The 18,158-nt window shown below is 40.3% G+C and overlaps 1 protein-coding gene across 1 annotated transcript in view; it reads left to right on the top strand.

The window, feature by feature from the left end:
• The window catches only part of CPD (carboxypeptidase D), an 80,198-nt gene that overhangs the window by 36,074 nt on the left and 25,966 nt on the right, over positions 1-18,158 (top strand). Inside the window, exon 8 of the mRNA XM_064583205.1 lies at positions 14,503-14,612. Within this exon, the coding sequence (XP_064439275.1) occupies positions 14,503-14,612 (110 nt within the window). The remainder of the gene's footprint in view (positions 1-14,502; positions 14,613-18,158) is intronic.

The raw sequence follows: 18,158 nt of genomic DNA, 5'->3' as shown, positions 1-18,158 counted from the left end.
AGTCATGTGCACTTGTTTCTTTGCAGGACATATTTTGCCTGTAAACTTCCCTTTTAGAACCATTTTTGCTGCATCCCAAAGGTTTTGAACCATTGTGTTTTCATTTTCATTTGTTTCCATGCACTTTTTTATTTCTTCTTTTATTTTCTGATTGACCTATCCATTGTTTAGTAACATGCTATTTAACCTCCATGTATTTGTGGTCTTTCCAGATTTTTTCTTGTGGTTAACTTCTAGTTTTATAGCATTGTGGTCAGAAAAGATGCATGGTATGACTTCGATCTTTTTAAATTTGTTGAGGCTTGCTTTGTGGCCCAATATGTGATCTATTCTGGAGAGTGTAAACGTGCACTTGGAAAGAATGTATATTCTGCTGTTTTAGGATGAATATATCTGTTAAATCCATCTGGTCCAGTGTGTCATTCAAAGCCATTGTTCCCTTGTTGATTTTCTGTTTAGATGATCTGTTCATTGATGTAAGTGGGGTGTTAAAGTCTCCAATTATTGTATTATTATCAATTATTTCCTTTATGTTTATTATTAACTGTTTTATGTATTTGAGTGCCCCCATATTGGGTACATAAATTTTTTTTAAAGATTTTATTTATTTGTCAGAGAGAGAGCATGCACAAGCAGGGGGAGTAGCAAGTAGAGGCAGAGGGAGAAGCAGGCTCCCTGCTGAGCAAGGAGCCCAACACGGGACTCAATCCCAGGACCCTGGGATCCTGACCTGAGCCAAAAGCAGATGCTTAACTGACTGAACTACCCAGGCATCCCTGGGTGCATAAATATTTACAATTGTTATATCTTCTTGTTGGATCATCCCCTTTATTACTGTATAGTGTCCTTCTTTGTCTCTTGTTACAGTGTTTGTTTTAAAGTCTATTTTGTCTGGTACAAGTATTGCTACTCTGGCTTTCTTTTGACTTCCATTTGCATGATAGATGTTTCTCCATTTCCCTCACTTTCAATCTGCAGCTGTCTTTAGGTCTAAAATGAGTCCCTTGTAGGCAGCATATAGATGGATCTTGTTTTTTTTTCCATTCTGTCAGTCTGTGTCTTTTGATTGGAGTGTTTAGTCCATTTATATTCAGAGTAATTATTGATAGGTATGTATTTATTGCCATTTGATTACTTGTTTTATGGTTGTTTCTGAAGATTTTCTCTTATCCTTTCTTGTCTCTCTTCCATGGTTTGCTGGTTTTCTTTAGTGATATATTCGGATTTCTTTCTCTTTATTCTTTGCAAATTTATTAGTGGTTTTTGATTTGTGGTTACCATTAGATTTGTATATAACATCTCCTGCATATAGCAGTCTATATTAAGTTGATGGTTGTTTAAATTTGAACCCATTCTTTACTCCTCTCCTCCCTATGTTTTAGGTATATGGTGTCATATTTTACATTCTTTTATTTCATTAGTTCCTTGACTGATTTTTTTACAGGAATATTCATTTTCACTGCTTTTGTGTTAACTGCCTTCATACTGTCACTTTTTATCTCTCCTTTTTACTCAAAGAGTCCCCTTTCATATTTCTTGTAGGGCTGCTTTACTGGTCATGAACTCCTTTCGTTTTTTTGTTCGTGTGGGAAACTCTTTATCTCTCCTTCCATTCTGGATGATAGCCTTGCCGGATAGAGTATTCTTGGTCCCATTTAGCACTTTGAGTGTATCATGCCACTCCTCTCTGACTTAGAAGGTTTCTGCTGATAGCTTTATGGGGTTTCCTTTCTATGTAACTGTCTTTTGTCTTGCAGCTTTTAGTATTTTTTCTTTATCAGTGTATTTTGCCATTTTAATTACAATATGTCTTGGTGTGGATCTACTTTTGTTGATTTTGTTGGGGGATCTCTGTGCCTCCTGGATCTGCATATTTGTTTCCTTCCCCAGATTAGGGCAGTTTTTAGCTGTTATTTCTTCAAATAAATTCTCTGCCCCCCTTTCTAACTTTTCTTCCTCTGGAACTCCTATAATATAAATGTTATTATGTTTGATGGAATCACTGAGTTCCCTAAGTCTAGACTCATTTTGCATAATTCTTTTCTTCTCTCTTTTGTTCAGACTTACTACTTTCTATTACTCTGTCTTCTAGGTCTGTTCATTCCATCAAACATTTCATTTATTGACCCCTTTAACTCTGCTGTTATTCTTTATGTCTGTGTTAATGGTCCCATTGATGTCCTCCACTCTTTTCTCAAGTCCAGTGAGTATCCTTATGATCATTGCTTTAAATTCTCTATCAGGCATGTTATTTATATCTGTTTTGCTTAGATCTCCAGCCATGGCCTTGTCCTGTTCTTTCATTTGAGACACATTTCTCTGTCTTCTCATTTTATCTAAGTTTCTGTGCCTGTTTCTCTGTGTTAGGAAAGTCAGCTATATCTTCTATCTTGAGGATAATGGCCTTATGAAGAGTTCCTGTATTACCCTGCTCTGTGTAGCATCCCCTCTTCCCCTAAAAGCCTGGTGCTTCTAGGAGTGTCTTCAGTGTGTTCTGTGTGTGCTCTCCTGTTTTGTCCTGGCTACTTTATCCTTCAGGCCAGTTGCCTGCAGAGGCTCTCTTTGCCTGTTATGGGCAGTGTTTGGTCCCTGGCCTGAATCTGGTGAGTTTTAACTAAATATGCTCTGGTTTGCTTGTGAAAGGAGATCTGTTGCCACCACCACTGGAACTGAAGCCCTACAGAACTCCCAGTTCAGGAGACTCACTGTGGGCAGGGGTTGGGCCAGTCTTCTGGGGGAGGGGGCCCACCAGGTTGGGACTCAAGCAAGCGAGACTGGGAAGGGTGGTTCTTCCAGAGTATGGAGGTGGGAAGTTGGGGGTATGGTGTATAGGGCTTGGTGTAAACAAGTTAGGTATTGCATGTCAGCACTGTACTTGTTCCCACAGGTGGCCCTGTCCTTATGCTGAGGGATGGGGGAGGGAGATAGCTCTGGCCAGTTTCCTTGTTACTGAAGGAGCATCTCCATGAATGCTGCCTCTCTGGGACACAGTCTGAGATGAGCAAGTAACCTCCCCATTGTGTGCCCCGGGTGCTCTTCAGATTGCTGCTTCCATGCTGTATGTCCATGGGCTGTTTCTCCTGCCTTCTCTTCAAGAGCAGCCCCAATGTCCTCTAAGCTCTCTCAGAGCCAAGCATGCTGGCCTTTAAAACTACAGGCTTTTTTTTTTTTTTAAGATTTTATTTATTTAGGGGCGCCTGGGTGGCTCAGTTGGTTAAGTGACTGCCTTTGGCTCAGGTCATGATCCTGGAGTCCCGGGATCAAGTCCTGCATCGGGCTCCCTGCTCAGCAGGGAATCTGCTTCTCCCTCTGATTCTACCCCCTCTCATGCTCTCTATGTCATTCTCTCTCTCAAATAAAACAATAAAATCTTTAAAAAAAAAAGATTTCATTTATTTATTTGACAGAGAGATAGCGAGAGCAAGAACACAAGCAGGGGGAGTGGGAGAGGGAGAAGCAGGCTTCCTGCCGGGCTGGGAGCCAGATGTGGGGCTTGATCCCAGGACCCTGGGATCATGACCTGAGCTGAAGGCAGATGCCCAATGACTGAGCCACCCAGGAGCCCCTAAACCTCCAGGTTTTAAGCCTCACTGGTTGCAAGGACTCGTGGAAGTCAGGCCTTTTTGCTTTCCAAACCAGTTGCTGTGGGGATTTGCTTTCCCCTGTGCATCCCTCTGTCTCTCGCCCTTCTCTGCAACCATGGTTCTCTTTCCACCCCAGTGGCCATGATCCATTTCTCTCCTAAACCGTGTCTCCACACTTCCTACCTTCTTCCATGTGGCCTCTTCTCTATGTTTAGTTGTGGAATTTGTTCTGCCAGTCTTCAGATCAATTTCTGGGGTATTTAGGATGATTTGATAGTTATCTAGCTGTATTCATGGGATGAGGTGAGCCTAGGGTCCTCCTATTCTACCGCCATCTACCTCTCCCTCTCCAGGACATATTTTGTTTTCTCATCATAAAATCTTTAAATGGGTTTTGAAATCTTAGCAAAGAAATTTAAAAGAGGATTTCTTTGGTGTCAACAATTTAGAAGGATTTTGAAAGACTATAGAGAAAAGTAAAATTCCTCCTTGTAAATTTTGATATTAATTTTTTTATTGAGGTGAAATTCATATAACATAAAATTAATCATGTTAAAGTGAACAATTCAGTGACGTTTACTACATTCACAATGTTGTGCAACCACCATCTCTATTTAGCTCCAAAACATTTTCATCTCCCCAAAAGAAAATTTCTTACCCATTAAACAGTTGCTCCCTATTTTCCCCTCCCCTCAAGCCCTGGTAGCAACCAGTCTGTGTTCTGTCCCTGTGGACTTGCCTGTTTTGGATATTTCATAGAAATGGAATCATGCAATATGTGATCTTTTGTGTCTTCTTTCGCTTAGCATAATGTTTTCAAGTTCATTCATATTGTAGCATTTATTAATACTTCTTTCCTTTTTATGGCCAAATAATATTTCGTTGTATGTATATACCACAATTTATTTATCCATTTTTCCATTGAGGGACATTTGGGTTGTTTCCATTTGTTCACTATTATGAATAATATTGCTGTGAACAATGGTATAAAATATCTGAGTCTGTGCTTTCAGTTCTTTTGGGTAATTCCATGTTTAGTGCTTTCTAAAAAAATTTAATTCCAGTGTAGTTAACATACAGTGTTATATTAGTTTCAGATGTACAATATAGTGATTCAACAATTCTGTACGTTACTCAGCGCTCATCATGATAAATACATTCTTAATCCCCTTCACCTATTTCCCCCTTCCCCCACCCACCTCCCCTCTGGTAATCCTTAGTTTATTCTCTATAGTTAAGAGTCTGTTTTCTGTCTGTCTCTTTTTTTCTTTGTTCATTTGTTTTGTTTCTTCATTTCCACATATGAGTGAAATAATATGTCATTTGTCTTTCTGTGACTGACTTACTTCATTTAGCCATATTTAGTTTTTGATGGAAATACCACCATATGATAATTGCATGTTTAGCTTTTTAAGGAACTGCCAAACTGGTTTCCACAGTTGCCATCCCATTTTACATCCCCAGCAATGTATGAAGGTTCCAGTTTTTCTTTATTTTTTAATTTTATTTTATTATGTTATGTTAATCACCATACATTACATCATTACTTTTTTTTTACTTTTATTTTTTTATTGTTATGTTAATCCCCATACATTACATCATTAGTTTTAGATGTAGTGTTCCATGATTCATTGTTTGTGCATAACACCCAGTGCTCCGTGCAGAATGTGCCCTCCTCAATACCCATCACCAGGCTAACCCATCCTCCCACCGCCCTCCCCTCTAGAACTCTCAGTTTGTTTTTCAGAGTCCATCATCTCTCATGGTTCGTCTACCCCTCCGATTTCCCCGCCTTCATTCTTCCCCTCCTGCTATCTTCTTCTTCTTTTTTTTCTTAACATATATTGCATTATTTGTTTCAGAGGTACAGATCTGAGATTCAACAGTCTTGCATAATTCACAGCGCTTACCAGAGCACATACCCTCCCCAGTGTCTGTCACCCAGTCACCCCATCCCGCCCACCCCACCCCCCACTCCAGCAACCCTCAGTTTGTTTCCTGAGATTAAGAATTCCTCATATCAGTGAGGTCATATGATACATGTCTTTCTCTGTTTGACTTACTTCACTCAGGATAATACCCTCCAGTTCCATCCACGTTGTTGCAAATGGCAAGATCTCATTCCTTTTGATGGCTGCATAATATTCCATTGTATATATATACCACTTCTTCTTTATCCATTCATCTGTCGATGGACATCTTGGCTCTTTCCACAGTTTGGCTATTGTGGACATTGCTGCTATAAACATCGGGGTGCACGTACCCTTTCGGATCCCTACTTTTGTATCTTTGGGGTAAATACCCAGTAGTGCAATTGCTGGATCATATGGTAGCTCTATTTTCAACTTTTTGAGGAACCTCCATACTGTTTTCCAGAGTGGCTGCACCAGCTTGCATTCCCACCAACAGTGTAGGAGGGTTCCCCTTTCTCCGCATCCCCGCCACCATCTGTCGCTTCCTGACTTGTTAATTTTAGCCATTCTGACTGGTGTGAGGTGGTATCTCATTGAGGTTTTGATTTGGATTTCCCTGATGCCGAGCGATATTGAGCACTTTTTCATGTGTCTGTTGGCCATTTGGATGTCTTCTTTGGAAAAATGTCTGTTCATGTCTTCTGCCCATTTCTTGATTGGATTCTTTGTTCTTTGGGTGTTGAGTTTGATAAGTTCTTTATAGATTTTGGATACTAGCCCTTTATCTGATATGTCATTTGCAAATATCTTCTCCCATTCTGTCGGTTGTCTTTTGGTTTTGTTGACTGTTTCCTTTGCTTTGCAAAAGCTTTTAATCTCGATGAAGTCCCAATAGTTCATTTTTGCCCTTGCTTCCCTTGCCTTTGGCGATGTTTCTAGGAAGAAGTTGCTGCGACTGAGGTCGAAGAGGTTGCTGCCTGTGTTCTCCTTTAGGATGTTGATGGACTCCTGTCTCACATTGAGGTCTTTCAACCATTTGGAGTCTATTTTTGTGTGTGGTGTAAGGAAATGGTCCAGTTTCATTTTTCTGCATGTGGCTATCCAATTTTCCCAACACCATTTGTTGAAGAGAGTGTCTTTTTTCCATTGGACATTCTTTCCTGCTTTGTCAAAGATGAGTTGACCATAGAGTTGAGGGTCCATTTCTGGGCTCTCTATTCTGTTCCATTGATCTATGTGTCTGTTTTTGTGCCAGTACCATACTGTCTTGATGATTAAAGCTTTGTAATAGAACTTGAAGTCCAAAATTGTGATGCCACCAGCTTTGCTTTCCTTTTTCAACATTCCTCTGGCTATGTGGGGTCTTTTCTGGTTCCATACAAATTTTAGGATGATTTGTTCCATTTCTTTGAAAAAAGTGGATGGTATTTTGATGGGGATTGCTTTGAATGTGTAGATTGCTCTAGGTAGCATTGACATCTTCACAATATTTGTTCTTCCAATCCATGAGCATGGAACGTTTTTCCATTTCTTTGTGTCTTCCTCAATTTCTTTCATGAGTATTTTATAGTTTTCTGAGTACAGATCCTTTGCCTCTTTGGTTAGATTTATGCCTAGGTATCTTATGGTTTTGGGTGCAATTGTAAATGGGATCGACTCCTTAATTTCTCTTTCTTCTGTCTTCTTGTTGGTGTATAGGAATGCCACTGACTTCTGTGCATTGATTTTCTATCCTGCCACTTGACTGAATTCCTGTATGAGTTCTAGCAGTTTTGGGGTGGAGTCTTTGGGGTTTTCCACATAAAGTATCATATCATCTGCAAAGAGTGAGAGTTTGACTTCTTCTTTGCCGATTTGGATGCCTTTTATTTCTTTTTGTTGTCTGATTGCTGTAGCTAGGACTTCTAATATTGTGTTGAATAGCAGTGGTGATAGTGGACATCCCTGCCGCATTCCTGACCTTAGGGGAAAAGCTCTCAGTTTTTCCCCATTGAGAATGATATTTGCTGTAGGTTTTTCATAGATGGCTTTTATGATATTGAGGTATGTACCCTCTATGCCTATACTCTGAAGAGTTTTGATCAAGAAAGGATGCTGTACTTTGTCAAATGCTTTTTCTGCATCTATTGAGAGGATCATATGATTCTTGTTCTTTCTTTTGTTAATGTATTGTATCACGTTGATTGATTTGCGGATATCTTTTCTTTTTGATAAGTCTGGCCAGGGGTTTATCAATCTTGTTAATTCTTTCAAAGAACCAGCTCCTAGTTTCGTTGATCTGTTCTACTGTTCTTTTAGTTTCTATTTCATTGATTTCTGCTCTGATCTTTATTATTTCTCTTCTCCTGCTGGGTTTAGGCTTTATTTGCTGTTCTTTCTCCAGCTCCTTTAGGTGTAGGATTAGGTTGTGTACTTGAGACCTTTCTTGTTTCTTGAGAAAGGCTTGTATTGCTATATACTTTCCTCTTAGGACTGCCTTTGCTGCATCCCAAAGATTTTGAATAGTTGTGTTTTCATTTTCATTGGTTTCCATGAATTATTTTAATTCTTCTTTAATTTCCTGGTTGACCCATTCATTCTTTAGTAGGATGCTCTTTAGCCTCCATGTATTTGAGTTCTTTCCAACTTTCCTCTTGTGATTGAGTTCTAGTTTCAAAGCATTGTGGTCTGAAAATAGGCAGGGAATGATCCCAATCTTTTGGTACCGGTTGAGACCTGATTTATGACCTAGGATGTGATTGATTCTGGAGAATGTTCCATGGGCACTAGAGAGGAATGTGTATTCCGTTGCTTTGGGATGGAATGTTCTGAATATGTCTGTGAAGTCCATTTGGTCCAGTGTGTCATTTAAAGTCTTTATTTCCTTGTTGATCTTTTGCTTAGACGATCTGTCCATTTCCGTGAGGGGGGTGTTAAAGTCCCCCACTATTATTGTATTGTTGTCGATGTGTTTCTTTGCTTTTGTTATTAATTGGCTTGTATAATTGGCTGCTCCCATGTTAGGGGCATAGATATTTACAATTGTTAGATCTTCTTGTTGGATAGACCCTTTAAGTAGGATATAGTGTCCTTCCTCATTTCTTATTACAGTCTTTGGTTTAAAATCTAATTTGTCTGATATAAGGATTGCCACCCCAGCTTTCTTTTGGTGTCCATTAGCATGGTAAATGGTTTTCCACCCCCTCACTTTCAATCTGGGGGTGTCTTTGGGTCTAAAATGAGTCTCTTGCAGACAGCATATGGATGGGTCTTGTTTTTTAATCCAATCTGATAGCCTGTGTCTTTTGATTGGGGCATTTAGTCCATTTACATTCAGGGTAACTATTGAAAGATAGGAATTTAGTGCCATTGTATTGCCTGTAAGGTGACTGTTACTGTATATTGTCTGTGTTCCTTTCTGGTCTGTGTTGCTTTTAGGCTCTCTCTTTGCTTAGAGGACCCCTTTCAATATTTCTTGTAGGGCTGGTTTTGTGTTTGCAAATTCCTTTAGTTTTTGTTGGTCCTGGAAGCTTTTTATCTCTCCTTCTATTTTCAGTGACAGCCTAGCTGGATATAGTATTCTTGGCTGCATATTTTTCTCATTTAGTGCTCTGAATATATCCTGCCAGTCCTTTCTGGCCTGCCAGGTCTCTGTGGATAGGTCTGTTGCCAATCTAATGTTTCTACCATTGTAGGTTACAGATCTCTTCTCCCGAGCTGCTTTCAGGATTTTCTCTTTGTCTATGAGACTCGTAAGTTTTACTATTAGATGTCGGGGTGTTGACCTATTTTTATTGATTTTGAGAGGGGTTCTCTGTGCTTCCTGGATTTTGATGCCTGTTTCCTTCCCCAACTTAGGGAAGTTCTCTGCTATAATTTGCTCCATTATACCTTCTACCCCTCTCTCTCTTTCTTCTTCTTCTGGGATCCCAATTATTCTAATGTTGTTTCGTCTTATGGTATTGCTTATCTCTTGAATTCTGCCCTCGTGATCCATTAGTTGTTTATCTCTCTTTTTCTCAGCTTCTTTATTTTCCATCATTTGGTCTTCTATATCACTGATTCTCTCTTCTGCCTCATTTATCCTAGCAGTTAGTGCCCCCATATTTGATTGCACCTCATTAATAGCCTTTTTGATTTCTACTTGGTTAGATTTTAGTTCTTTTACTTCTCCAGAAAGGGTTTCTCTAATAACTTCCATGCTTTTTTCAAGCCCAGCTAGTATCTTTAAAGTGATGATTCTGAACTCTAGATCTGACATCATACTAATGTCCATATTGAGTAGGTCCCTGGCAGTCGGTACTACCTCTTGTTCTTTTTGTTGAGGTGATTTTTTCCATCTTGTCATTTTGTCCAGAGGAGAATAGATTAATGAGAGAACAAAATGCTAACAGGTAACAACGTCCCCAGAAAATATACTCTAAACAAATCAGAAGAGACCTGAAGCAGTGGGAAAAGAAAGGGAAAGAGAGAAAAAAGGAAAAAGAAAAAGAAAAAAGATAAAGATAAAAACAAACAAAAACAGAACAAAACAAAACAAAAAAACAGAATGTGATCAAATATGATCAGGCTGGGGGCGCCTGGGTGGCTCAGCCATTAAGCGTCTGCCTTCAGCTCAGGTCATGATCCCAGGGTCCTGGGATCGAATCCCGCATCGGGCTCCCTGCTCGGCGGGAAGCCGCTTCTCCCTCTCCCATTCCCCTTGCTTGTGTTCCTGCTCTCCCTGTCTCTCTCTCTGTCAAATAAATAAATAAAATCTTAAAAAAAAAAAATATGATCAGGCTGGTATATAGATCAGTGCCACACACTAGATTTTGGGTGTATTTGGTTTGTTAGAAGAAAGTGCCTCCCAAAATTTTAAAGAAAGAAAAACTTATATATGTACAAAAATAAGGGTTGATATGATGAAGGGATGGAATATGACTGTAAAGATGGAAATTATAAAAAATTTTATAAAAAGAATTGATAAGAAGTTGTTTTAAAAAAGAAAGAAGAGGATTTAAAAAAAGAGAGAGAGAGAAAGGGAGAGAATGTGATCAGGCAGGGGAGTAGAAAAAAACCATACAATAGAGATTGAGGGTATATTTTGATCTGTTAGAAGAAACTATCTCAAAATTTTAAAGAGAGAACAACTTATATATATATGCCAAAAATACGGGTAACTACTATGAAGGGGTAGAATATGACTCTAAAAATGAAAAATAAAAATGTTTTTTTTTTAAAAAGGGATTGATAAGATGTTGGTTGAAAAAGGGAAGAAGAAAAATTAAAAAAAAAAAAGACAGTTCAAAAAAAATTAACTTTGAAAGACTAAAGAATCATGGTAAAAAAGGCATGAATTCTATGTGCAGTAGTCCCCTAGTGCTGGAGTTCCGCCGTTCTCATTGATCGGTAAACTTGGTCTTGGCTGGCTGTTCTCGCTGATCTTCTGGGGGAGGGGCCTGTTGCCGTGGTTTCCAAAAGTCTTTGCTGGAGGCGGAATTGCCCCGCCCTTGCCCGGTCTGGACTAAATAATCTGCTCTGGTTTGCTCTCCGGGGCTTTTGTTCCCTGCAAGCTTTCCGTCCAGCTTTGGAGGAGGAGAGTGAAAATGGCGGCCTCCCAATCTCTGCCTCAGAGGAGCCGAGAACTCGGGGCCCCGCTCCTCAGTGAGCCCCCAGAGAAAAGCCGCCAGTCACTCCCATCTCCCCGGTCTCCGGCCGCACTCCATGCTCACCCGGCCGTGACCGCGCGTTTCTATCTCTGGCACCCGACCCCGGGTGGAGTCTCCAAACCCAGCAGATCCCTGCGGTGCACTCCCGCGCGGCTCCTCCGGCGGGGGGGGGGGGGGGGGGGGGGCGGGGAAGGTGAGTCTCCCTGGATCTGCCGCTTGTTGAGTCCCTGATGGAGGAGCAGTGGCCCGACTGTGCCATGGATCCCGGTTTATGGCAACCCCGAGCTGAGAGCCCGTGTCTGGGCTCCGCCTCTGCAGCCAGCTTCCCCGCTCCGATACCTGGGAGCTCTGCTGCACTCAGGTACCCCCGGTTTTTCTGTGACCCCGAGGGTCCTGAGACCCCACTGTCCCGGAGGGTTCCACCCCCCGCTTAGCCACCAGAGTGACGTCCCTCAGCAAGCAGACTTCTAAAAGTTCTGATTTTGTGCTCCGCGGCTCTATCACTTGCCGAAGCTGCCCACGGAGGCCCCTCCCCCGCCATCTATCCTCCCGAATATCGCCTCGGATTCACTTCTCCGCACGTCCTACCTTCCAGAAAGTGGTCGCTTTTCTGTTCAGAGTTGTTGCTCTTCTTTTCTTCGATCTCCTGTTGAGTTCGTAGGTGTTCAGATTGGTTTGATCCCTATCCAGCTGAATTCCTGAGAGGAGACGAAATCCAGGTCTCCTGCTCCTCCGCCATCTTGCTCCACCCCCACATCATTACTTTTTGATGTAGTGTTCCATTATTCATTGTTTACATATAACACCCAGTGCTCCATTCAATATGTGCCCTCTTTAATACCCATCACCAGGCTAACCCATCCCCCCACCCCCCCCCTCTACTTTAGAACCCTCAGTTTGTTTCTCAGAGTCCATAGTCTTTCATGGTTCGTTTTCCCCTCTGATTTACCTCCCTTCATTTTTCCCTTTCTGCTATCTTCTTTTTTTTTTTAGCATATAATGTATTATTTGCTTCAGAGGTACAGGTCTGTGATTCAACAGTCTTACACAATTCACAGTGCTTACCATAGGACAGATTTTATTTATTTATATATTTGTCAGAGAGAGCACAAGCAGGGGGAGTAGCAGGCAGAGGGAGAAGCAGGCTCCCTGCTGAGCCAGGAGCCCAATGCGGAACTTGATCCCAGGACCCTGGAATCATGACCTGAGCCTAAGGCAGATGCGTAACTGACTGAGCCACCCAGGTGTCCCTGGTTCCAGTTTTTCTACATCCTCATCAACACTTGTTAGTTTCTATTTTTATATTACAGTCATTTTAGTGGGTAAAGAATGGTATTTCATTGTAGTTTTGATTTGCATTTCTCTGATGACTAATAATGAGCATCTTTTCTTGTACTTGGCCATTTGTGTTATCTGCTTGGGAGAAATATCCATTCAAGTCTTTCGCCAATTAAAAATTTTTTTTGTCTTTTCGTTGAGCTATAAGAGTTCTTTATATAGTCTGGATTCTAGACCCTTATCAGATTGCTGATTTTGAAATATTTTCTCCTGTTCTCTGTTCTATAGGTTGTATTTTAACTTTTTTTTTATTTTAACTTTCTTAATAATGTCCTTGACACACAGAAGTTTTTCATTTTGATGAAGTCAAATTTATGTGTTTTTTTCCTTTATTGTTCCTGCTTTTTAGGTTGATACTAATTATTTTTTTTAAATAGACTGTTTCATAGAAATGTCTCTCTTTTTTTTTTAAAGGTTTTATTTATTTGACAGAGAGAGGCACAGTGAGAGGGAACACAAGCGGGGGAGAGGGAGAGGGAGAAGCAGGCTTCCTGCGGAGCAGGGAGCCGGATGTGGGGCCCGATGTGGGGCTCGATCCCAGGACCCTGGGATCATGACCTGAGACGAAGGCAGACGCTTAATGACTGAGCCACCCAGGCGCCCCAGAAATGTCTTTTATGACCTTTTTTTCCTGTCCTTAGAAAATTAGCTGTTTGAAAAACAGTATTGAATAGACGTTGATGTTGACTTTTTTCTGTTCGAATTTTTAGATATGGGTCATAGTTCTGGGGTGAAATTAAATTTTCTTGAGACATTAAATTTGTCTAAGAAGAGGTATTGAAGTATACTTGTTCTTGTTAGAACTATTTTGGGGAATAGAATGAACATAGTTCTTCATACTTGCTTCTTAAAGAATGTTTTTCTCTGTATAAATGTTGGCTGGTATTTGTTACCACAGGATTACTTCATCTGAATTCAAATTGAATATGTTCTTTCACTTCCATTCCCATGAAGTGGAATGATAAAAAGTACAAAGATGTGTAGCTTAGTAGTGGTAGATAGGATACGTGGACAGGTGAACAAATGAAAACAATGTGACTAATAGGAAAATAAGGGATTTCATCTTGTGGTAGGAGAGTAGGCATGTGTAGCTCAGGGCTCTTACCTGAGAAACACCCTAACTTCTTTATGCCCTATGGGGAGCATGAAGGGACTTGATATCATTTACATATGTTTTAAAGTATCACTTCCTTTATCTTAAGTCATGAAAAATCATACAATGCAACTCCAGTTGACTAATTTCTAATGTGAGCATAAGGGAAATTTTTAGCATTTTTTACTGAGTGTAGGTCAGGGCCGGCTCTGCTCTCCATACATTAGTCATTTAACCTCTCTGTTTTAGACTCCACATCTGCAAAATGAAGAGGATGGATTAATTGAACTTAAAGGATCCTTTCTTTTTTTTTAATTTTATTTTTATTATTTTTTTAAGATTTTATTTATTTGTAAGAGAGTGAGAGGGAGAGAGAGCACAAGCAGCAGGGAGGGGCAGAGGGAGAGGGAAAAGCAGGCTCCTTGCTGAGCAAGGAGCCCGACGCAGTGCTTGATCCCAGGACCCTGGGATCATGACCTGAACTGAAGGCAGTTGCTTAACCGACTGAGCCACCCAGGCACCCCTCAAAGATCCTTTCTTATTTTAAAATTCCATGATATTATAAATGTCTGAATTTTACTAGGAAAGTATCGAATTTTGCTCATTTTTTCTGATCCTATGTATTATAAGACTGAAACTTTAAATTAAACCTGTGTACTTCTGGTTTTGGCTCTGACATAAATTATACCTAGAAGTTCAGGTAAATTCCTAAGACCTTTCTAGTTAAGGCAACCTTTAAGTGTCATCATAGCTATTTAATATTTCACTTATCCAGTTGATTTTCCATTGAGGAAATTAGCAACTTCTTCATTTCTAATGAGGAAATTAGCCTTGGAAAATTGTATTGGTTTCCTGTCTCTGGCAGTATTGTGAAAGTGTACTTTATGTTGATGATCCGTCTTGAAGGAGATAACATGATACATTTTCCTCTTTTCCCTTTGCAGGTTCTTTGGTAGTGAACTACCCTTTTGATGATGATGAACAAGGGGTTGCCACATACAGTAAATCACCAGATGATGCTGTGTTTCAACAAATAGCACTTTCTTATTCCAAGGTAGGCTTGTGTTTAAACATAAAATGCTATAAAATTCTTTAATTAAAAAAATGAAACGAAGTCCAGTAAGACTCTGGTCAAGTGCTTTCTTCTTGATTAAGCCTTCCATAATTCCTTTCCATGATTCCTTTCAGTCAGTCTTAACTGCTTTTTCTCTTGTTTCCTACCTCACTTGGAACATACCATGTATTTCCGCATTACCTTTAGCCTCAAGTAATGTCTTTTTGTCTATAGTTTTTAGCACAGTACCTGAATCATAATAAACTAAACATAATAAATATAAATTAGCATGCTGGTTTATTTCACTTGACTAATATTTTTTTTTTTTTTAAAGATTTTATTTATTTATTTGACAGAGAAAGACACAGCGAGAGAGGGAACACAAACGAGGAAACACAAACGGGGAGTGGGAGAGGGAGAAGCAGACTCCCTGACGAGCAGGGAGCCCGATGTGGGACTCAATCCCGGGACTCCAGGATCATGACCTGAGCCGAAGGCAGTCGCTTAACCAACTGAGCCACCCAGGCGCCCTCACTTGACTAATATTTAAGTTATAAGCCTACTTGTAGTCTAAAGTGGAGGTTGACAAGCTACAGCTGTAGCTCCAAATCCAGCCCATTAACTGCTTTTAAGTAAAATGTTATTGATACACAGCCACATCCATTTTTTTGTGTATTGTCTATGGCTGCTTCCTCTTTCAGCATTTGAAAAGAAATGAGTGTAATTAACCAGTATTAGCAGAGTAAAGAAGAAAAACACAGCATTCATCTCAATAGGTGCAGAGGGTAGAGTTGAGTAGTTGCAACAGACACGTTCAAGCCTGTAAAGCCTAGAACTTTTACCGTCTGATCCTTTACAGAAAAAACCACTAGTCTAAGCTATTGAAGAGCCCATTGTAACATAACAAGGGAAAGCAGGTAGATATTTGTGTATTTTCTAAATTTTTTATAGCGAACACACGTTACTTTTATAGTCAGAAATGGTATATGTATGTGTGCATGCTTGTGTGAAATTTTAATTGAAAAATTATTCTAGATAATGTGTTAAAAGTTGGGACTTGGAAACTAGGCCTGTTAGTTTCAATTTTTGGTCTTACTACGGACTCAGTCTGTGACTTTATTGGTTATAGATAACACTGCAACTCTATGGTCTCTAATCACAGCCTTCTGTTATTTCACATTGCCCATGTCTTCATCCTGCACAAGTGGACCCTGTGAGATTGTTAAGAGTTTCTAACAGGGGAATACATCTATTATTACACTTTAAGGAATAGCTGTCTTCTGTTTGGGCACACCATTGTTAGAGGGATGTTCATGACATAGAATATTCTGCCCTCTGAATAATCAAAATAAAAATTAAGTGATCAGATTTTGTTCATATCCCCATCACATTTGGTGCCCAGTCTTATAGTTCTGCTTTTTATCCTCATTGTGACTTCAAGTTCCTTAGCCTCTTTTTGTATTTGAGAGAGAGAGAACACGAGCACAGTTGAGCAGGAGGGAGGGGCCGAGGGAGGGGGAGAAGCAGACTCCCCGCTGAGCAGGGAGCCCGATGTGGGGCTCCATCCCAGGACCCTGAGATCATGACCTGAGCTGAAGGCAGACGCTTAACCGATTGAGTCACCCAGGCACCCTTTTTGTTTTCTTTGACCTTTAATTCATTTGATTTTACTTTCTATCCAGCTTAGACCTATGGATGTCCCTTTCAGTGATGCTCTCACTTACACCTTGGGATACCCTTTTGACATACCTGCCTCGCCAGTGTCCATTCCGCAGTAGTTGCCACCACCATCTCCCTTCTACATCCCAGAAAAGTCACAGAGTCATGGAAATTGACCACACTCTATCTATGCTCTCTAACCTCAGGAGAGGTTTATTATATTTTAAGTATAATGAAATTCAGTGAATTCAATTTAGTGAAAGTGAAGAAACAGCTTTCTGCTGTACAATGTGACAGATATCAAGTGACAAGGAAATTTTAAGGAGGCATTAGTGGAATAACTAGTAAGTTATGAATAAAAATTAATTTATTTTAGTTGACAGTATTACACTAGTGTTAATTTCCTTGTTTTGATAATCACTTTGATTACATAAGATGCTAACATTAGGGAAAGCTGGATCAAGCGTATATAAAACTCTCTGTACTATTTTTTTTTTTTTTAAGATTTTATTTATTTATTTGACAGAGAGAGACACAGTGAGAGCAGGCTCACAAGCAGGGGGAGTGGGAGAGGGAGAAGCAGGCTTCCCGCGGAGCAGGGAGCCCGATGCGGGGCTCGATCCCAGGACCCTGGGATCATGACCTGAGCCGAAGACAGAGGCTTAACGACTGAGCCACCCAGGCGCCCCTCTCTGTACTATTTTTGCAACTTCTCTGCAAGTCTAAAATTAGTTCAGGTTGGGGTGCCTGGGTGGCTCAATCGTTAAGCCTCTGTCTTCGGCTCAGGTCATGATCCCAGGGTCCTGGGATCGAGCCCCGCATCGGGCTCCCTGCTCCGCGGGAAGCCTGCTTCTCCCTCTCCCACTCCCCCTGCTTGTGTTCCCTCTCTCGCTGTCTCTCTGTCAAATAAATAAAAAATAAATAAAATCTTTATAAAAAAATAAAATTAGTTCAGGAGAAAGCAAAAGAAAAGAAGAAAACTGAGTAGTCTCTTGTCTCCGCTTCCTTATTGTTCTCTCCTCTCAGTTTCCTGTCATCTGCCTTCTGCCTACATTGTTTTACCTGGACGTGCCCCCTCAAAGGTTACCAGAAATCTGTTGTTGTTTTTTTAACTTTCTTGACCTCTGAAGTCTGACATGTTTGTCTTCTCCCCTTGATCTCTGCCCCATTGCATAGTAGAAAGCTCGGCTTTTTTTCTCTTTTGTTGGCTGGACATTGTCTCTTTTACTTTTTTTTCCCTCCTTCTTCCATCCTCAGCCATTTTTACCATCTTAGCAATTAATCCAGTTGGTTTACCTGTCACTACTAAGTAAATGCCTCTTTAAAAAACTGTTTCATAGAATGGGAGTTATTGTAAACAGATGAAAAGATACAGAAAATAAACCTAGAGAGCACCCATCATTTAATATCTTGGTATATGACTTTCAGACTGTGTGCGGACTGAGACTGGACATCCTCACCCTCAGGCTTCTTGTCAAACTGTTTGCTTGAAAAATTTAATTAGGTTTTAAAAAAATTATCAGAGTAGCAAGAATTAAAGGAGATGGCAAATGCACATGGTAAAATCAAAGTCCACAACCTTCTGGGGGCTCGTGATCTCACACTTGGATTATTTCAGTAGTACTCTGATGGGTCTCCCTGGTTTTGGTTTCTTTTTCACATTATTATTTGGATAAACTTCCTAGAGCCATGAATATTTCGCGTATCACTCTTTCTTCAGAGATTTTTAGTGGCTCTTTGTTACTCTGAGAATCAAGTCGAAATGTTAATAGCTACTTCCTACAACTATGGTGTCTAAAGTGAGGTTTATACTAGATGATCCATTGAAATGTAGGAAGAATATATTAGAAATTCTATTTATACTTTTATATTTATCCCTTAAATATT

The sequence above is a fragment of the Mirounga angustirostris genome, unplaced genomic scaffold (assembly GCF_029215605.1).
Source record: "Mirounga angustirostris isolate CCGP_5_RB_7025 unplaced genomic scaffold, mMirAng1.0.hap1 SCAF_17, whole genome shotgun sequence".
In the NCBI taxonomy this organism is placed as follows: Eukaryota; Metazoa; Chordata; class Mammalia; order Carnivora; family Phocidae; genus Mirounga; species Mirounga angustirostris.
Note: the sequence above shows the minus strand (reverse complement) of the source record. Positions and strands in the feature narration are given on the sequence as shown.